At 37.4% G+C, this 17230-nt stretch overlaps 1 protein-coding gene across 2 annotated transcripts; it reads right to left on the bottom strand.

Annotated features, from left to right (window-relative positions):
* Window positions 1-277: 277 nt before the first annotated feature.
* Window positions 278-15192, bottom strand: LOC114654743 (G2/mitotic-specific cyclin-B1-like). 2 transcript variants are annotated; one of them, XM_028805504.2, is made up of 9 exons: window positions 15029-15192; window positions 13387-13542; window positions 13035-13145; window positions 12350-12526; window positions 12102-12260; window positions 11725-11961; window positions 7869-8009; window positions 6217-6327; window positions 278-420 (listed from the first exon to the last, which is right to left on the bottom strand). In XM_028805504.2, exons 1-9 carry the CDS (start codon window positions 15047-15049, stop codon window positions 319-321), a joined length of 1215 nt encoding a protein of 404 aa, XP_028661337.1. In that variant the 5' UTR covers window positions 15050-15192; the 3' UTR covers window positions 278-318. The 2 variants fall into 2 exon arrangements, with proteins under 2 accessions (XP_028661337.1, XP_051785572.1); XM_051929612.1 differs by having other exon boundaries at window positions 12350-12520.
* Between the last annotated feature and the right edge of the window lie 2038 nt (window positions 15193-17230).

Below are 17230 nucleotides of genomic sequence, written 5' to 3'. Positions count from 1 at the left end.
AAAGAAAACCAGCCCTTTGCAAACTGGTCTGAGCCTTGAGAAAATAGAGCATGATTTAAACCATAACAAAGCTCTTTAAGGCATGCTGGGCATCCTAGAACTACCTTGGGTCTTTGCTCATCCCCATGTACATATGTGGGGTACTGGAGCCAATAGCTACATAGTTGAATAAGACCTTGCTCAAGTTTTAGGTAACAGGAATGTGCTACAAAGTTAGAGAAATGCTTCAAATATCCACAACAAAAGAAATGTCATAAAAACTATAAAATCCTTTATTAAAAAAAAAAAAAAAAGAAGAAAGCCACTCTGGTGCAATATTTAACTTGATGATTCAGCTAAAGTCCTCAATGAATCAGATTTAAGGTGTGGAATAGTACTGATCTTCATTTGTTTTGGGCTAGCATACTTTGTTTTTATTATCTGCAAAAAAACAAAACAAAAATCAGACCAAGTTTGTTTGTAGTGTGCCATACAACTATTTTATGATATACCCGGATACAACTTCCAAAACAGTGTTAGATGGACCGTTCAAATTGTATAGGCTAACCTGTACAGTGAAATATTAAATGGTACATCTCAAGTACAGGAAAATCAATTTGTCACAGATACCTTATGATCCTCATTGTCTATTTTATGAACATGTAATGATCAAACGAACTGGAAATTCAAGATTCAGTGTGCAATTAAACAGCATTACAATAAAAAAAACTTCCCAAATTAGTTTAGTGATCCCTGGAATTAGCTAAGCGACTGCAATTTCATTTAGAAGTACAATTAGTCAAAATATGCAAAAAGCTGATTGCGGATAGGTGGAGGGCTTGTCACAATGGAATAACTCCATTTTTCTGTACAGTCTAGGAATAAAGCTACCCACTCAATAAGAATAGCTTTATATAAAGACATTGGACTCTTCTATAGTACAGTATAATCAACTTCAATGTATACCTTATGAGAAAGGATGGAGTCTGTTGCCTTAAAATTGTCAGTCTATGCACAAACATGTTATAGTATTGAGATTTACTAAACAAGGCCTCAAGTGTGTTGTATAGTTCAACCTGGTACTTGACACCATTTGAAATATTGCATGCGCTCTCCCCACTAGATTTAAATTGCCATCTTAAGTTTTAAGTAATTGAATTATTGCACTCCTTATCTACAAATGGGTTGATGGAAGGAATTAGTTAAAAATTTTAAAAGGCTACAGAATAAAAGAAAACCAATAGGAACATGCACTAGCATGAAACTACTAAAAGGGATGAACAGGTTCTAGAGGACAGTGGCTTGAGGAATACACTGCATCTAGGTTCAAAACACTGCTAGCTTACACAAAAAAGAGAGTCCCCAATGTTCTTACTCTCTTCTCACTATATTTAGACGTAACTGGCAATAAAACTGGTATAACCCGAAGGCAGTAGTTAAACATGAAAGCTAAAGAAAATGTAAAATTTTATCTTGCCTCTGAACTAGCACCTTAATGACAACTGCATAAAATAAGGAGCCATGCTCCATCAATTTGAACATTTGATCAACTGTTAGAGTTGGCCAATTAAATGTATTTGGACTGTCAGATTTGACAAAATTGTCACATATTGATAATGTATAGCCTTAAAATACAAACCAGTTTAGACAAAATTCTCTACAATCTTGTTGCCCTATTTGTAATTCAATACTACATAAACTCATCTACGACAAGATGAACAGGAAAACTGCAGATATTAACAGGTTAAGCCTGCTTCATATTTCATCTGCTAGTTTCACAAGCTTGCCATCTATAACAGAACCCATTAATTGGGAAATTGAAAACACCTCTTGAATTCCTGCTATGACCAATGGGTTCCCCACATTAAACAATGGTTGTTTGAGCAACTAACAAGCTTGCAATCCTATTTTCCATCTAATGGGATAGCCAAGTTTCCCCAATTAATCTGCAGAACCAAAGATTCTTAAAGCAAGCAAGGTTATACAACTTGCCTTTCTGCCAAACATCTAGCAAACTGCATTTAACAGATGTTTGTTGGATCTTCCTTATTGAAGGCTGATAAATTCACTTTCTAAATAAGACAACCACTTTATGAAAAACCTAACTACATAGCTTTAATACTGCCTTGTCTCTTTTTCGTAGTAAAGTACTGTATTGGGATTCATTTAATCTTGTAAAATTAAATTAACTCCCAGGTACTAACTGTACAAGGAACTGCCTGTGGAAATGGCAAAAGTAATCCTAAATATTGTGATATTACTGGAAGGAAAAAAGCCCATGAACTTTAAATGTAATTCATGTTGGATGTATTGAAGTCTTTCAAACTAAGTGAAAATTAGAGTAAAACTGCATGTGTTCTCATTTTTATACTACACCTACTGGAGGAACACACGAATTTTGCACCTTGGCAATATGCGTTTCACTCAGCCAAACTTCTGTTTTTAGGTCTTGGTTGTCCCTACCTCCTGTTAGCCAGACTGATTCTTGAAGACAGAAAATTTATTTTTGTATGAAATCATGGAGTGCAGCCTCAGAGTGGTGTAACAAGTCTACAGGGGTAAATGCAATTACAACACTATAGACCTATCAATACTACAGCTGTGGTGCCAAGTTTACATACCCTGGCAGAATGTGAAGTATTAGCCAATGTTTGGAAAATAATCACACAAAGCTTCCCTTTAAATTAGGCAGTGTGCTCAGGCAAAGCTATTTATCTCAATTGTGTGCCTTTTAAAAACATAACTGAAATCATGCAAATACGCCTGATCAAAAGTTTACGTACCCCTGAATGTTGGGGCTGATAATACACAGGTTCACATTAAGGAAGAGTGTCCATTCCTGTAACTTGATTTTTGAATTGTATAAATTAAGTGATATTAGGCCTGTGCGATATATCGAGTGGCACAATATGAACAATATTTTTTAATGCATTGTTTGAAAACAAACCTATCGCAATATATTATGTAATATATTTTATTAAACACAAGTGTGTAGTGCGTTATTTCTGCTAATTGGACCACATCCTAAATGCAATCATTGCGATTAAACCCCACCTCCTGCTTATCTTAAACAGTAACAACAATGGCTGAGATGGAGGCAGAAACGAGTACGGCTATCAGCGATGATTTAGTGCCAAAAAGGTACAAATGTCACCTCTGTTTGGAAATGGTTTGGCTTTAGACAAAATGATACAGAACAAAAGACTGTTATACGTAAACTTTGTAAGAGAGAAGTAGGAACGAAGAGCGGCAACACCTCGAACCTCTTCAATCATTTGAAAACAAACAAAACACGTTACGAAGTACGAAGAATGTATTGGACTTCGCGAGAACTCTGCTCAAAATGCAACGAAACACATCCCTGCCGCAAAACAAATCACGCTGGCAGCAACGTTCTCTCGTTGCATACCGTATGAAAAAACGAGCCCCAAATGGAAGGAAATAACAGCTGCAGTAACATACCACATTGCAAAAGATATGGTCCCTGTTGCCACTGTCGAAAAACACGGATTTCAGAAACTACTGAGAACGATTGATCCCAAATATGTAATTCCCAGTCGGAAATACTTTGCAGAAGAAGCGCTGCCCAAATTATACAACAAGGTAAAGGAGAAAATTCTGAATCAGCTTCAGAACGTTCGCCACTTCTCCACCACATCCGATCTGTGGACTAATCGTACCATGCAACCATACATGAGCCTAACGGTTCATTTTATTGAAAACTGGGAGATAAGAAGCCTTTGTCTTCAGGCAGGATTTGCACCAGATGACCATACCGGAGAAATGATTGCACTGGGGCTCAAAGATGCTCTTAAATCGTGGAAATTAGATGACGCGCGACAAGTGTGCATTACCACGGATAACGCTGCAAATGTGATTAAAGCCGTTGATCTGAACAAATGGAAGAGACTGCAGTGCTTTGGTCACCGGCTGAATCTGGCGATTGGTATGGCGTGTGTGTGCATGCTATAGTAATGTGTCGACCACGAATGAAACGGTTCTTTGAGCCGGCTCTTTTTAGTGAACGGTGGGAGCCGATTCCCGTTTTTTGGAACCGATGTCTGTGTAGTGTTTGTAGCGAAACACTAAGTGCAAACATCTAATCATGGGTCAGAACACTGCTAAATTTGGCTGAATAATAAAAGGCTGGAGTGGGAAAATGAAGAGGCGTTTAGGAGCTGAAAGAGACGATTCTTAGTGAGCTGGCAAAATGATCCGGCTCACTAAAAAGAGCCGATATGCCCATCACTAGTGCGTGCGTGTATGAGAAATGTTTGAAAATAAATAACACGTAATAAATAAGAAATTTGTAATAAACGTAAAGTGTGTGTGCACGTATGAGAAATATCTTAAATAATATGCTAAGAAATAGTAAACGTAAATAGTGTGTATGAGAAATATTAACGTAAATAGAGACTGTAAATTGTGTTTGGTTTTAGAGAGAAGCATGAGAGATCCCTGCATTGAATGGGCAATTGGTGTATGCAAAAGAATTGTTGCATGTTTTTCCTTCAGCTGGGAAAAAGAAGGGATTTGACCGCAACACAGAAAGAACTCAATCTGCCTTCCCATCAGCTCATAACTGAATCCCCTGCAAGATGGGGGTCAAGGGCAGCAATGATACAGAGTGTTGGAACAAGAGAGGGCCATCACCCAAGTTCTCTCATCTGACAAGAAAACCAGACATCTGGCACTTACATGGCAGGACATAGATGTACTAGAGTCAACTGATAAAGCTATTCAACCCCTCCTGGAATTTACAGATGCACTCTCAGCTCAGTCCTATGTTACAGTCTCTTATGTTAAGCCAGTGCTACACCTTTTTCAAACTAGCATCTTGGCTCACCAGCCAGAAGACACAGAGCTCACTATGTCAATTAAGACAAAAATTCTTTTGTATCAGAGAGAAATTTGATGACCCTGCCACCCAGCAACTACTAGACATTGCTTCTCTTTTGGATCCATGTTTCAAAAGATCACACATTCTTGAGGAAAAGTATGAAGAGGTCAAACAGAGTTGTGTCTGAAGTGGAGACCCTTCAACATGATGAGACCAGTGCCCAGCCTGACTTAGCTGGGGAACTTTCAGAAGCAGCTGAAGCATCACCACCACCAGCCAAAAAGGAGAAGCAAAGCCTTGGTAGCTTCTTTAAGAGGCCAACATCTTTATCAACATTGTCTGACAGAGATAAAATTGAAGCTGAACTTTCAATCTACCTACAAGCAGCTGAAATCGACACTGAGACAAACCCACTTGCATGGGGGAAAGAGCATGAACCAATTCTTTCCAACTCTGTCGCCTTGCAAAAAAATCTCTGCATACAGGCCACTAGTTCGCCCTCAGAAAGGGCATTTAGCACAGGTGGCAACATAGTGAATTGCCACAGGGCATCTTTAAAGCCAGAGGCAGTTGACAGACTTGTCTTTCTTGCACAAAATTTGTGAAATTGTGTTACCTGAATGCATGTTTTTGCCACGCTTTGTTTACAAAACATAGCTTAAAAAGAGCATATTGAAACATCATTAAGTTTTTTTTCCAGACAACTGGCTTTCTTGCGTAAATGTTTAGATGAGTTTCTTGCATTAAATGAGTATATTTTGGTTTATACCTATGATGTAAAGTTGTAAGTTTGCAATTACATGTAAATAACTAAAGAGCAATATAAATGTGTGGCTTTTTTTAATTAATAGATAGGAAAAAAATACCGTTGCATATCGTATATTGACTTTTTTAGTCTTTTGTAGTGGGGAGAGCAAAACTGAACTTTGTTGCAACCATGAATGCAAGGCCCATGACAAAAACTATACCATCCCTACTGTGAAGCATGGAGGTGGATCAGATGTCCTGGGGGTGTGAGCTACAGTGGCAGATAAAAAATAGGTGGCATTCATCTTGCCAATCACAAAAAACTGGCCATCATTGATGCTAAAGGGGGAAAAATTACATAGTATCAAGAACTAAAGGTATGCAGATTTTTGAAAACAGACCATCTAATTTTCCTTATTACTATGTTTTGTTTAATGGTTGTGCTATTTAATGGTTGATGCATTACTTAATATGGATTCCATTAAAAGTGTTTTGCCTGATCATATTTTCTTTAAAGTATGTAAAGGATCTTACTCTGCCACGATATCCAAACTTATGATCACAACTGTACCTTCAACATTTAAAAACCACAGTTAACTAGCTCATGCAATTTACCAAACTTCAATTAAATTTGAGAATTAGATACTCACAGTGTGCTTAGTCATCCCTTCATTAACCCTCAGAACATTTTTGGCCAAGTGCTTCATAACAGGCATGAGATGGTCTTCAGTATATCCTGTATAGTGCTGTAGAGTAGGAGTCTAAGAAAAAAAAATCAACAGGCAGCTATAAATTCAAAGTGATTGTCTCAAGTCTAGAAAGCTAGAGCAGTACAGTTTTCCCCATAAGAACCTGTCATGCCAAAAACTCCGAATCTAGCAAAAAAACACCCCTAAAAAAATCATGTCAGTATAACTGTTCAGCACCTATTGTGGAAGCTTCTAGATTACACCATGTAAAGCAAATGCAAAGTAAAGTCAATCAAAATTAGTCTAATTAAAATTGGGGTATTTTTACAACCCAAATCTTACTGCCATGTTGAGGAGGGACACCTGTGAAAAATAAAGACTAAACTTTTTTTTCTTTTAATCTTTAAAAAGTGTACAAATTAGAAAAGGGTACACAAGTTGGCATTATTGGGTCAAGTGCATCAGGAAACCATAGAACAGGTGGTCACTTAAAAATCCCTGTATAAAATAAAATGTCAGTAGCAGAAGTAAATGAGGACCAGTCAATCATATGAGCTCTCTACATAAATCTGGTCTGTTTCGAGAGGGGCATGTGAAGTTATTGCTCAAATCTATGAGGAAGCACAGGTGTGGTTTTTCCCAAAAAGCAAGTTAGACAAGACCAAAATAGAGCTTTCTTGACAAAATTCAGAGGGTGCAAACTTAACATTGCTTAAATCTTAAAACACACTAAACAGCATAATACTGCCACCACCATACCTTGTTAATGTCTCCCCCCCCCCCCAACTTAAAAAGGGAATAAATGATACAAAACACAAGTTCCGATACTGAAGCTTGGTAGGGAAGTGTCAATTAGTACAAAGATCAAAAGCAGGGCCAAAAAGTGCCTTTCGAATAAGACAAGGTCAAAGAGGCAGCTGTCATACAACAGCCCAAAAAAAAAAAAAAAAAAAACCCTTAGTCCATTTGGGAAACCAAGAATACCTTTAAAAACTGCCATGCATAAATATCTGATGAATGCACACTTCTCCAAAGCGATTTTTGGCGCAAAATGTGCATGAGTATCCTAAGAAACAATGTAGTTACTGCAGTGGGTGGGGGTGCTCTAGGAAAGAATTTTCAGGACAGAACACTTATGCCATTAGTCATTACATTCTGTATAATGAAATGGCAACACATCCAATTTACTACACATTCAACTACATTTTATAGATTCTACAACACTGCAAATAAACCTTATGAATATTTACAAGGACATGCGACACCCGAGCAGAGAAATAGCAGAAAAGGAGTTAGTTGAACTAGTATGGTTGATTAGGTCTTCACATTGAATACTAAACTTGGCAATTTTATAGAAAGTGGACTCATTTAGGGTCATGACAGTCTGAACCATGGATGCAATACTGCCAACATGTTTGCTTTACTTTAACAGTGTCTAGTATATATTCATTAATGCACCGAATTATGCAAGGGATTCACCTTTTGCAATCTACTGCATCTATAAAAGAGGTTTTAGTCTTAGTTAAAAACAAAGCATTACTAACTCATTCCCAAAAAAAGTTAGAAATTACAGCATTACACTGTTTAACTGCTCTTACTCAAGATGTACTTACCCATTCCCCAAAATCAAGAACTTTCAATGCAAGAGCAAAAGCTGCAGCAGACACCTGTGATGCTGGATAATGTACCATGTCATAGTCTATCAGGGACAACTCTGATAAATACTTTGCCAATGTGTAGAGCTGTGTACTTGCCTAAATAAAAAATAAAAAAATGTACTGTGACTGAGGAAAAAAAGTCAGTCAATTTCTTGACAATTATACAGGCACCATTTCAGAAAAACTATTTCTCATTCAAGATAGAACCACTCAGTACCACCCTTTTGCTGCATGTTTTTGATTTTAAACTAGCTTTAACCACTTGGTAGTGTTTCTTATTTTACATTCTAAATGCAGTGTGAGATTTCATAAAATTTTGCAATTGTTTTTTTCTTCAAATGCTTATTTTCATTGAACAAAAAAAAAAAAAAATTCTTGCATTATTCGGTAAACGAATAATCACTTTGTAATTGTAAAATTGATACAAAAAATCCCACCAGTAAACTGCCCGTTTAAGTTGGGATCCAAGTTAGAGCATACAGTGGTGTGAAAAACTATTTGCCCCCTTCCTGATTTCTTATTCTTTTGCATGTTTGTCACACAAAATGTTTCTGATCAAACACATTTAACCATTAGTCAAATATAACACAAGTAAACACAAAATGCAGTTTTTAAAATGATGGTGTTTATTATTCAGGGAGAAAAAAAATCCAAACCTACATGGCCCTGTGTGAAAAAGTAATTGCCCCCTTGTTAAAAAATAACCTAACTATGGTGTATCACACCTGAGTTCAATTTCCGTAGCCACCCCCAGGCCTGATTACTGCCACACCTGTTTCAATCAAGAAATCACTTAAATAGGAGCTGCCTGACACAGAGAAGTAGACCAAAAGCACCTCAAAAGCTAGACATCATGCCAAGATCCAAAGAAATTCAGGAACAAATGAGAACAGAAGTAATTGAGATCTATCAGTCTGGTAAAGGTTATAAAGCCATTTCTAAAGCTTTGGGACTCCAGCGAACCACAGTGAGAGCCATTATCCACAAATGGCAAAAAACATGGAACAGTGGTGAACCTTCCCAGGAGTGGCCGGCCGACCAAAATTACCCCAAGAGCGCAGAGACGACTCATCCGAGAGGTCACAAAAGACCCCAGGACAAAGTCTAAAGAACTGCAGGCCTCACTTGCCTCAATTAAGGTCAGTGTTCACGACTCCACCATAAGAAAGAGACTGGGCAAAAAACGGCCTGCATGGCAGATTTCCAAGACGCAAACCACTGTTAAGCAAAAAGAACATTAGGGCTCGTCTCAATTTTGCTAAGAAACATCTCAATGATTGCCAAGACTTTTGGGAAAATACCTTGTGGACTGATGAGACAAAAGTTGAACTTTTTGGAAGGCAAATGTCCCGTTACATCTGGCGTAAAAGGAACACAGCATTTCAGAAAAAGAACATCATACCAACAGTAAAATATGGTGGTGGTAGTGTGATGGTCTGGGGTTGTTTTGCTGCTTCAGGACCTGGAAGGCTTGCTGTGATAGATGGAACCATGAATTCTACTGTCTACCAAAAAATCCTGAAGGAGTATGTCCGGCCATCTGTTCGTCAACTCAAGCTGAAGCGATCTTGGGTGCTGCAACAGGACAATGACCCAAACACACCAGCAAATCCACCTCTGAATGGCTGAAGAAAAACAAAATGAAGACTTTGGAGTGGCCTAGTCAAAGTCCTGACCTGAATCCAATTGAGATGCTATGGCATGACCTTAAAAAGGCGGTTCATGCTAGAAAACCCTCAAATAAAGCTGAATTACAACAATTTTGCAAAGATGAGTGGGCCAAAATTCCTCCAGAGCGCTGTAAAAGACTCATTGCAAGTTATCGCAAACGCTTGATTGCAGTTATTGCTGCTAAGGGTGGCCCAACCAGTTATTAGGTTCAGGGGGCAATTACTTTTTCACACAGGGCCATGTAGGTTTGGATTTTTTTTTCTCCCTAAATAATAAAAACCACCATTTACAAACTGCATTTTGTGTTTACTTGTGTTATATTTGACTAATGGTTAAATGCGTTTGATGATCAGAAACATTGTGTGACAAACATGCAAAAGAATAAGAAATCAGGAAGGGGGCAAATAGTTTTTCACACCACTGTATTAGGTAAAATCCAATGCTTTCTAACCTGTTTGGCTAGGCATAGAAATGAAATTGTGCTCTTTATGCCTATAGTATGTGCCACACACAAAGACCCAACAGGTACATGGTGTACCATTTGAGATATAAGGGGAACTGGAATGTATGCCAATCTATGGAACTCAGATGTTCAGTCCTTTAGAGATCTTTCCAAACATGTCTTAAACTAAACTTCCTAGCAACATTACTTTGGATATTTACTGTATGTTTCTACCTTGTATAAGGACAACATTTTCCTCACCTTCCAATGTCTTGTTGATCTCATGAGAAGTTCAAGATGCAAGCAATGTCTAGATTCTGCCAACAAATTTAAAGGAATTTACCACCCCAAAAGTGTCAGGATGACAGGAAAAAAGATTTAGAGCAGAATAAAGGAACGGAACACTATTCTTAAATACCCCTCTTCAACTTGTGAAGTGTTACAATCCAATGCTAGAAGCAGAATGTACTATAATTTCATTTAAAAACAACCTAACAGGGTGTGGTAAATTGTCCACCTCCCTAGGTCATACATTCTGGAAATACTCTACAATTAAACCCTTTTGGATTTAAAAATCCTCCACACACACGGCAAAATAAAGGTGGTTTTCTAGACATTCAATAAACCTAGGTTTTTAATCTAAAAATCCACCACACTTGAAACAAATATTCACCACCCAGAAACTTTGCAAACTAAGATTTTGGTAAAAAAGGGCAGGGATATACACAAGTGTTGGAATGTCCATTCACTATTCTGAACAGCTCTCTAAAATGGATTTGAGAATGCATTCTTAATAGGTGCTCCACATTTTTAAATTGTCCATACCTTTGGAATGTCATAAGGACTAACCATTTAAGGCTGAACATCTTGCACTATACTCTAAAAGCCATTACTTTGGAACACACCTAAAGTAACTTTGCTCAAGTTTGTCCTCGCTGAAATATTGCCGAAATCGATGCTTTTCTACAATCAACTCTACATGGTTGAAAGATGGGAGAATATCGAAATTGATAATTCAATTGAAAGATACTGTGATTTTGAAGTTTGTTTCATACCAACATCTTCATTGAATGCAAACTTTCAAATTACTTCAAAAGACAAAATCTCATTTTTAAAATGCACCTAAGTCTGGATTTTAGCAAAATATTTACTCTGTAGAGTCAGTTAACTTGTTCTTTCTGGAGAGATCCCATAATTTTACCATAGCTTGAAGAATCTAATTAAAACCGCATAATAGGTCAATATTAAGGTTGCAATAGTTGATCAATAGAGTTCAGAAATTCACTTTACTGCATAAGAGAATTTTGAAGTATTTAAGCCATGCTCATGCATTTACTGCACTGCTTCAGTGCTGCAAATGGACATCTACTTCAGATCAATTTTAAAGGAAAAAAAAAATTGAAACAAAATACTATCCTGCCTTTTTCAATTTCCTCACTTTTTAAAATAAATGAAAGCAAAGTAGAAAAAAGTCAAGCCTAAAAGGACGGGCATTTGACCATCCAGGTCCATAAAACTGGAAAGCAAACCCAGACCCCGCCACCCCCCCCCCCTTTTAAACCAGTTCCAACTGGAACAAGATGCATAATTTACACTGCACACCAACAGTGGTACATGATAAAACCACCTTTTAACTTCCAGTAGGCAAACCAATTAACAAGGCATTAAAGTTTACTATACAAGAAAGCACATACTTACATCTCCAACCTTTGCCACTCTTCTCAGAAAATGCAAAACAATAGGAAAGCTCAAATTAAAACTTAAGACTTTCAAGATGCACCGTTCCATTTCTCTGATTTGGGCTCTTGTGCATGAGTGGTCAGTTATATAAGAAAAGTCAGCAATCCTTGGTGAAAATATTTCTTCATATTTTGAAGCAATTAACATTGCTGTTACACCAACAAGTTGCAACTTGGATTTATGAACAGGGTGAGCCTGGGGGGTAAACAAAAAAAAAAAAAAAAAAAAAAAAAAAAACACACAAAGGCTAACTAAAGTGAAACCAGTTTCAGCACGTACATGGCAACAGAAGGATTTAAATGAAAGCAGGTTTATATTTAAGATACTAAAACTACCTGAAGGAAGCGATCAATTATTCCCACAGTCAAGTACATAGTTTCCTGCATCATTTGGAATCTACTATGAACCTGCACCAGCCATTCAATAAGTATGGTACGCATGTTTCCAGTAATCTGACATCCTTCCAGATACATAGGTTTTACAGCTCCTTTTTCCTAATTGGTGGTGGACAAGAACAAAAACCAACCATCAGACTATACACATTTAAAAAGCCACCCACAAACCAGATCCATCAAATACAAACCTCAATCTCTCTCAGATGGATGTAAACATCTTTCACATATTCACAACAAAGATTTGCATCATGCACATCACCTGCATCTAGGTCTTCAATGTTCAGCAGCATTTGAGAAAAATTTTGACACAAGTTTTCTGAAGGTAGCCTGCCCATCACCTCCATGGATGTTGGAAATCTCTGCAACTAGATTTACTGTCAGTTAATTTGAAAGTGAGCACAACAAGACATTACAATTCCCAGGTGCAAAATCTGGCACGAACCACAGTATTAAAGATTTTGGTGCCAACTGCTGCACTTTGCTCAGATACCACAAGAGAAGGCTTAAGATGATCACTTCATAGAAATTGTATTTACACGAGAGATTTTAAAATACTGTAGTAACACTTTTCAAAAGAAAAACTGCACTGCTACAATATGCATGTTTATTGCTCAATTTCTTTGCAAAAATGTCAGATTAAAATGAAGTGTCTTAAGATATTTCAAAGGGTCAATAAAGCAAAAAGTCCTCTCTTGTAGCCATGAGAACACATTGCCCAGGTTTATTAACACTTGGCAGAAGGGTCCAAAGGGGAGCCCACAGCATTTGCTGTTACCCTCATATTGGTTGATTGCATATGGCAGGTCTAGGAGAGGAATGAGGGGCGCGAACAGAAAAGACAAGACTTCTCTCGCCTCAAATATTGATACTTACTGGTAAAGGTTTTTCTTTTACTTGCTTGACTATGACATTTTCTTTTACTTCTGTGTTTTGCAGCTGGTTACATTTTTTCTTAACTTTAGCAAAAGATGGTTTTGGTTTCTCCTATAAGAACGAAAAAAATAGATTCTCAAATTTTAACAAGGTTTTACATAAACATGCAACAGTAACAATAATCAAAAGCAGAATGCAAAAATACTGCTTATTCCATCAAACAATTGGGATGAGGCGCCTCCTGTTTGCCAACAAAATCACCGCTTTTAAACAAGTAAAGCAGCTATGTTCATAATGGCTTCCATGGTTAGTTCACATTTTACATCAAATGGTTATAAATCAGGATTATTACCTTGCAAACATTACTAGTCAGCACTTTTGAAGCAGCTTGTGATATAGTAGATTTGTTTCCAAGATCTCCAAGAACTACTCTCTTTCCATTGGCAGGCTTGACCCTCAGTGCCTTCTGCACAGGCATAAATAGGTTTTCTGCATTATGCTGGGAGCTCTGCAGAGCAGGGTGAAGAAAAGAAATTAAAAGCAAAAGAAGGTGTCCCAGACATAAGTCTAAGACTAAGACTTATTTTGACAACCCACACTATACCTAGAAAAATACAACCAACAATTTGAAACAAAATTAACAAAACTCACAGTATTAAATAAGTACTACAGTTCCAAAAAAGTTATCAGTTAATAAATCGATTAAAAAAAAATGCCAGCTTGTGATGGCAGCCATTTATTTTAATCATGAAGACAAAACTCTGGGGAAGTCCAAGGTCGATTAATGGGAGAGGTTGGGAGCATGCGCTGATGGAACATAGCCACACAATGAAGCAACTGGGTTTTCTCAAAATAGCACAATGCTTCCATGTTGAGAATGCCAAAGAGAATTCACATAGTAAATTCTTTGCAAACAGGTACAAAATGGTTCTTCAGATATTTTTCAGTTAAGAATAAAATCCACATCCAAACAAATGTCACACTTGGGTTGTCAAAATAAAGTATACATAAATTGAAAGCATGAGCAAAAAATAGAATATAATCAAATGATCCAACTCAAATCAACTGTTTCCAGGCCTGAACCTTTATCAATATAGGTTAAGAGATTGTATTGTTGCTGATGTCATAAAGCAAAACGGTGTTCGTTACTTAAGGAATATAAAAGTTAATTTTTGTGCACAACCCCATATACAAGACAACCAGCTCCAAACTAAAAGCAGTGTTCAAACCCATCATAAAAGATTAATTTGCTCCTTACGGTACCAATGCAGGCAAGGAAAGGCAAAACGACAGATGGGGGAAAAACTTTAGCAGCAGCTTTGAAAAAGACCAATGTAATTTTGTCTCGTAAATATGTTGGGGGGAAAAAATGCATTTGCAAACCAAAGACATTACTTAAACTGACTGGCGGCACCACCACCACTTTGTTGCTGCATTTTGCAATTCACCACGTTGCACATCAACGTTATGAACTTAGATTTAGCTTCGAAAAAAAAAAAAAAAAAAAAGGACCAACTCACTCTCAAGTCAAGAGCAAATGACACGACTTCCAGGAGAGATACATTAAAATGATAATGTGAAAGATGCAACTAAATTCTGATGTCAAAGCAATATCCTGACTGGGGATCAGTCTCGCAGAAGTTTTACTCTTCTCTCGAATTACTTAATGCTGTAAGCGGTAAAAGTAACCACACTTCTGTGATAAGGGACTTCCATCGTAAATGCTACGGTATGTCGCATATCTCGTTTAAGTATGTGTGCGCTTTTATCTCATTGTATATGTCAGTTTGTTTTTTTTTTTGTTTTTTTTTTTAAACCATTGAAAATTTTTTCAAGCTGAACTACACCTGGACCCTCGAGTCCAAAACATTTGACCATACTTTTGAATATTAAACGTTAAAAGACAAAATACCGCAATTAGTAATAAGTACCATATACTATTTATTCCATGAGCAAGGAAGAAGCATCATAAGAACAGGGCAAATGATACTTACTGCTCTTACACGCTGTGCCATTTTTTTTTTTTTTTATACCGTAAAATCTTCCCTTAAAATTCTATTTTTCAAATAGTTCCTCGTCCCAGCAACGTACTACTGCCATAAACCAAGGAACCCGCCTTAATGGCTGTCTATGTCAAACGAGCGGCACGAGATCGTCGCTACTTATATGTCGAGACATTCAAATTGCAAGCTGGTGTGGTTTATAGGCGGAGAGTCCCGCGAGAGTACGACAACGTAGACGCAAATGGCGGGAAGCCTTCAGAAGGCAGTACTGTACTGAGAGATCATTCGAGCCGAGGAAAGGTTGAAGGTATTTCTTCGTGGAGGTAGTTAAAAAGAGGAATTTGGACTAGCAATGAATAATTTATTCTTGAAAATCTGTTGAGTTTGTTTTTTGTGTGATATTTAAAAAATGTCAAAGGTACATTCCTCTCCATAACATTGTACACTTTTAATATGACCACCTGAAAATTCAGCATTATTGCAGTGCATTTGCAACTACAGATATTGAATCAGCAGAACCCAGTTCAAATATTCTTGATCCAATGCAGGTAAAAATAATAAAACCAACCTGAAGTATACAATTAAAATTTGTATATTAGGGATTACCACACAGAAATGTAAAAGACAAAAAAATGTATGTATGTGTTTTGTTGCCATTGTTTTTCGGAAAATTGTTCTGAGGAGATATGCAAATAAATAGGATTACTGTATATTCTCATTTCCCAGGCATGTTCTCCATTTTTAAGACCTAAAAATGTGCCCGCCAGGATTTCCAGATAACCTAAAATTTGGCGATGCTTTCGTTTTGACGGTTTCTTTCTTCAATCAAGGCGCATTCTGTGTATATTTACATTGTTTTGACACTTCTCTGTAGGTCCCAAGGGACACTTGTACAATTACTTGATTAAACCTTACATGCATTGATAAAACTGACTAGAGGAGCTTTCTGCCTCAATCAGTTTACCAAAACTTGCTAGTACTGTGCTTACAGAGTAGTATACATTGCATGGTAAAGAGGAGGAATTTGTATAAATGGTAGTTATGATTTGGTGTTTAATTGTAATGCAGCTTTTCACTGTCCAAATAGTTTGTCTTCAAAACCTAAGTACAAAAGATGCCCAAACAAAACTGTAAATATACAGACAGGTTTAAAATTAATTTGTTTCATGAGGACTTCACTTTAGTTAAAGTCAAGTGATTTTATTGTCATACCATCCATACACAATATTTCAGCATACATGGCACGAAATAACGTTTCCCAGTACTGCAATGCAACATATACACTAAGTTTTAGAACACTGCAGTTTTTCCTGTCTTTCTTCAAATATAATCAGTTGAAATGCAATGAAAGACCTAAAACGGTGAAAAGGTAAGCAGTAATCTGTTTAAGTTAGCAAATACTGAAAATCAAAAGTTAAATATCAGAATTTTATAAATGGACCTTCTTCAGCAAACAACTCATAGGTTACAACCTACAGATGTTCTTCAGCAATTCAAGTAAATTAAGCCTTGGAAGATGAAGCAAACAATTTGCACAGATGTCCCAACTTCTATTGACTACTTAAAACCCCTCTATCTGTCTTAAATCAGAGTTGGAACAGACTGTGTTACTACACCCTCTGCATTACTACTTGGACAATATTACACTATAGAAAATTGTAAATTCCATTGGGCCCTTGAGCAAGGACCTTAACCTGAAAATTGCTCCAGGGGCGCTGTACAATGGCTGACATTACGCTCTGACACCCAAAGGTCATGCGAAAAGACAATTTCCCTACAGGGATTAATACAGTGTACCAAATAATGGCAAAAAAATGGCAATTAACAAATGAAATGAGACGAGCAGTATTACCCTTGGAAGTGAGAACTAGCACGAGAAAAGAAAAAAGGAAAAAGCAGGAAGAAGTAAATAGATTGGCCAGAGTGAAAGACAGACGAAGGAGTGATGGAGGTTAAATGGAAGAGACAGAGAGACTGAGCAAGTGACAGTACCCGTGCTTCAGGGAGTGAGAGGCAGGTGGTCGAGAGTGAGCTACATGGCTGAGGGACCCTGAAGCTGAAGAAAGGGTGCTCCTATTGAGCAATTGGGAGTAGAAGCGGCTTGACATGTGGTGTCTCCCGCGGACGCCAAGAGATAGGTGGCAGGAGATGCGGCTCAGCATGGCACACCAGAATTGTCGATGACTGGGCAAT

This window comes from Erpetoichthys calabaricus, chromosome 7 (assembly GCF_900747795.2).
Source record: "Erpetoichthys calabaricus chromosome 7, fErpCal1.3, whole genome shotgun sequence".
Classification (NCBI taxonomy): domain Eukaryota; kingdom Metazoa; phylum Chordata; class Cladistia; order Polypteriformes; family Polypteridae; genus Erpetoichthys; species Erpetoichthys calabaricus.
The sequence above is the reverse complement of the archived record's forward strand: the minus strand, read 5'-3'. Positions and strand labels throughout refer to the sequence as shown.

Bases quoted from the DNA above. Each gene is read 5' to 3' on its own strand.
- LOC114654743 (XM_028805504.2), bottom strand. From the start codon at position 15,049: ATGGCACAGCGTGTAAGAGCA. The intron at 8,010-11,724 runs GTAAGTATGTGC...TTTTTTATTTAG, and splicing joins GAGTGGCAAAGGTTGGAGAT to GCAAGTACACAGCTCTACAC. The intron at 6,328-7,868 runs GTAAGTACATCT...TTTTTTTCTTAG, and splicing joins TTCTTGATTTTGGGGAATGG to ACTCCTACTCTACAGCACTA.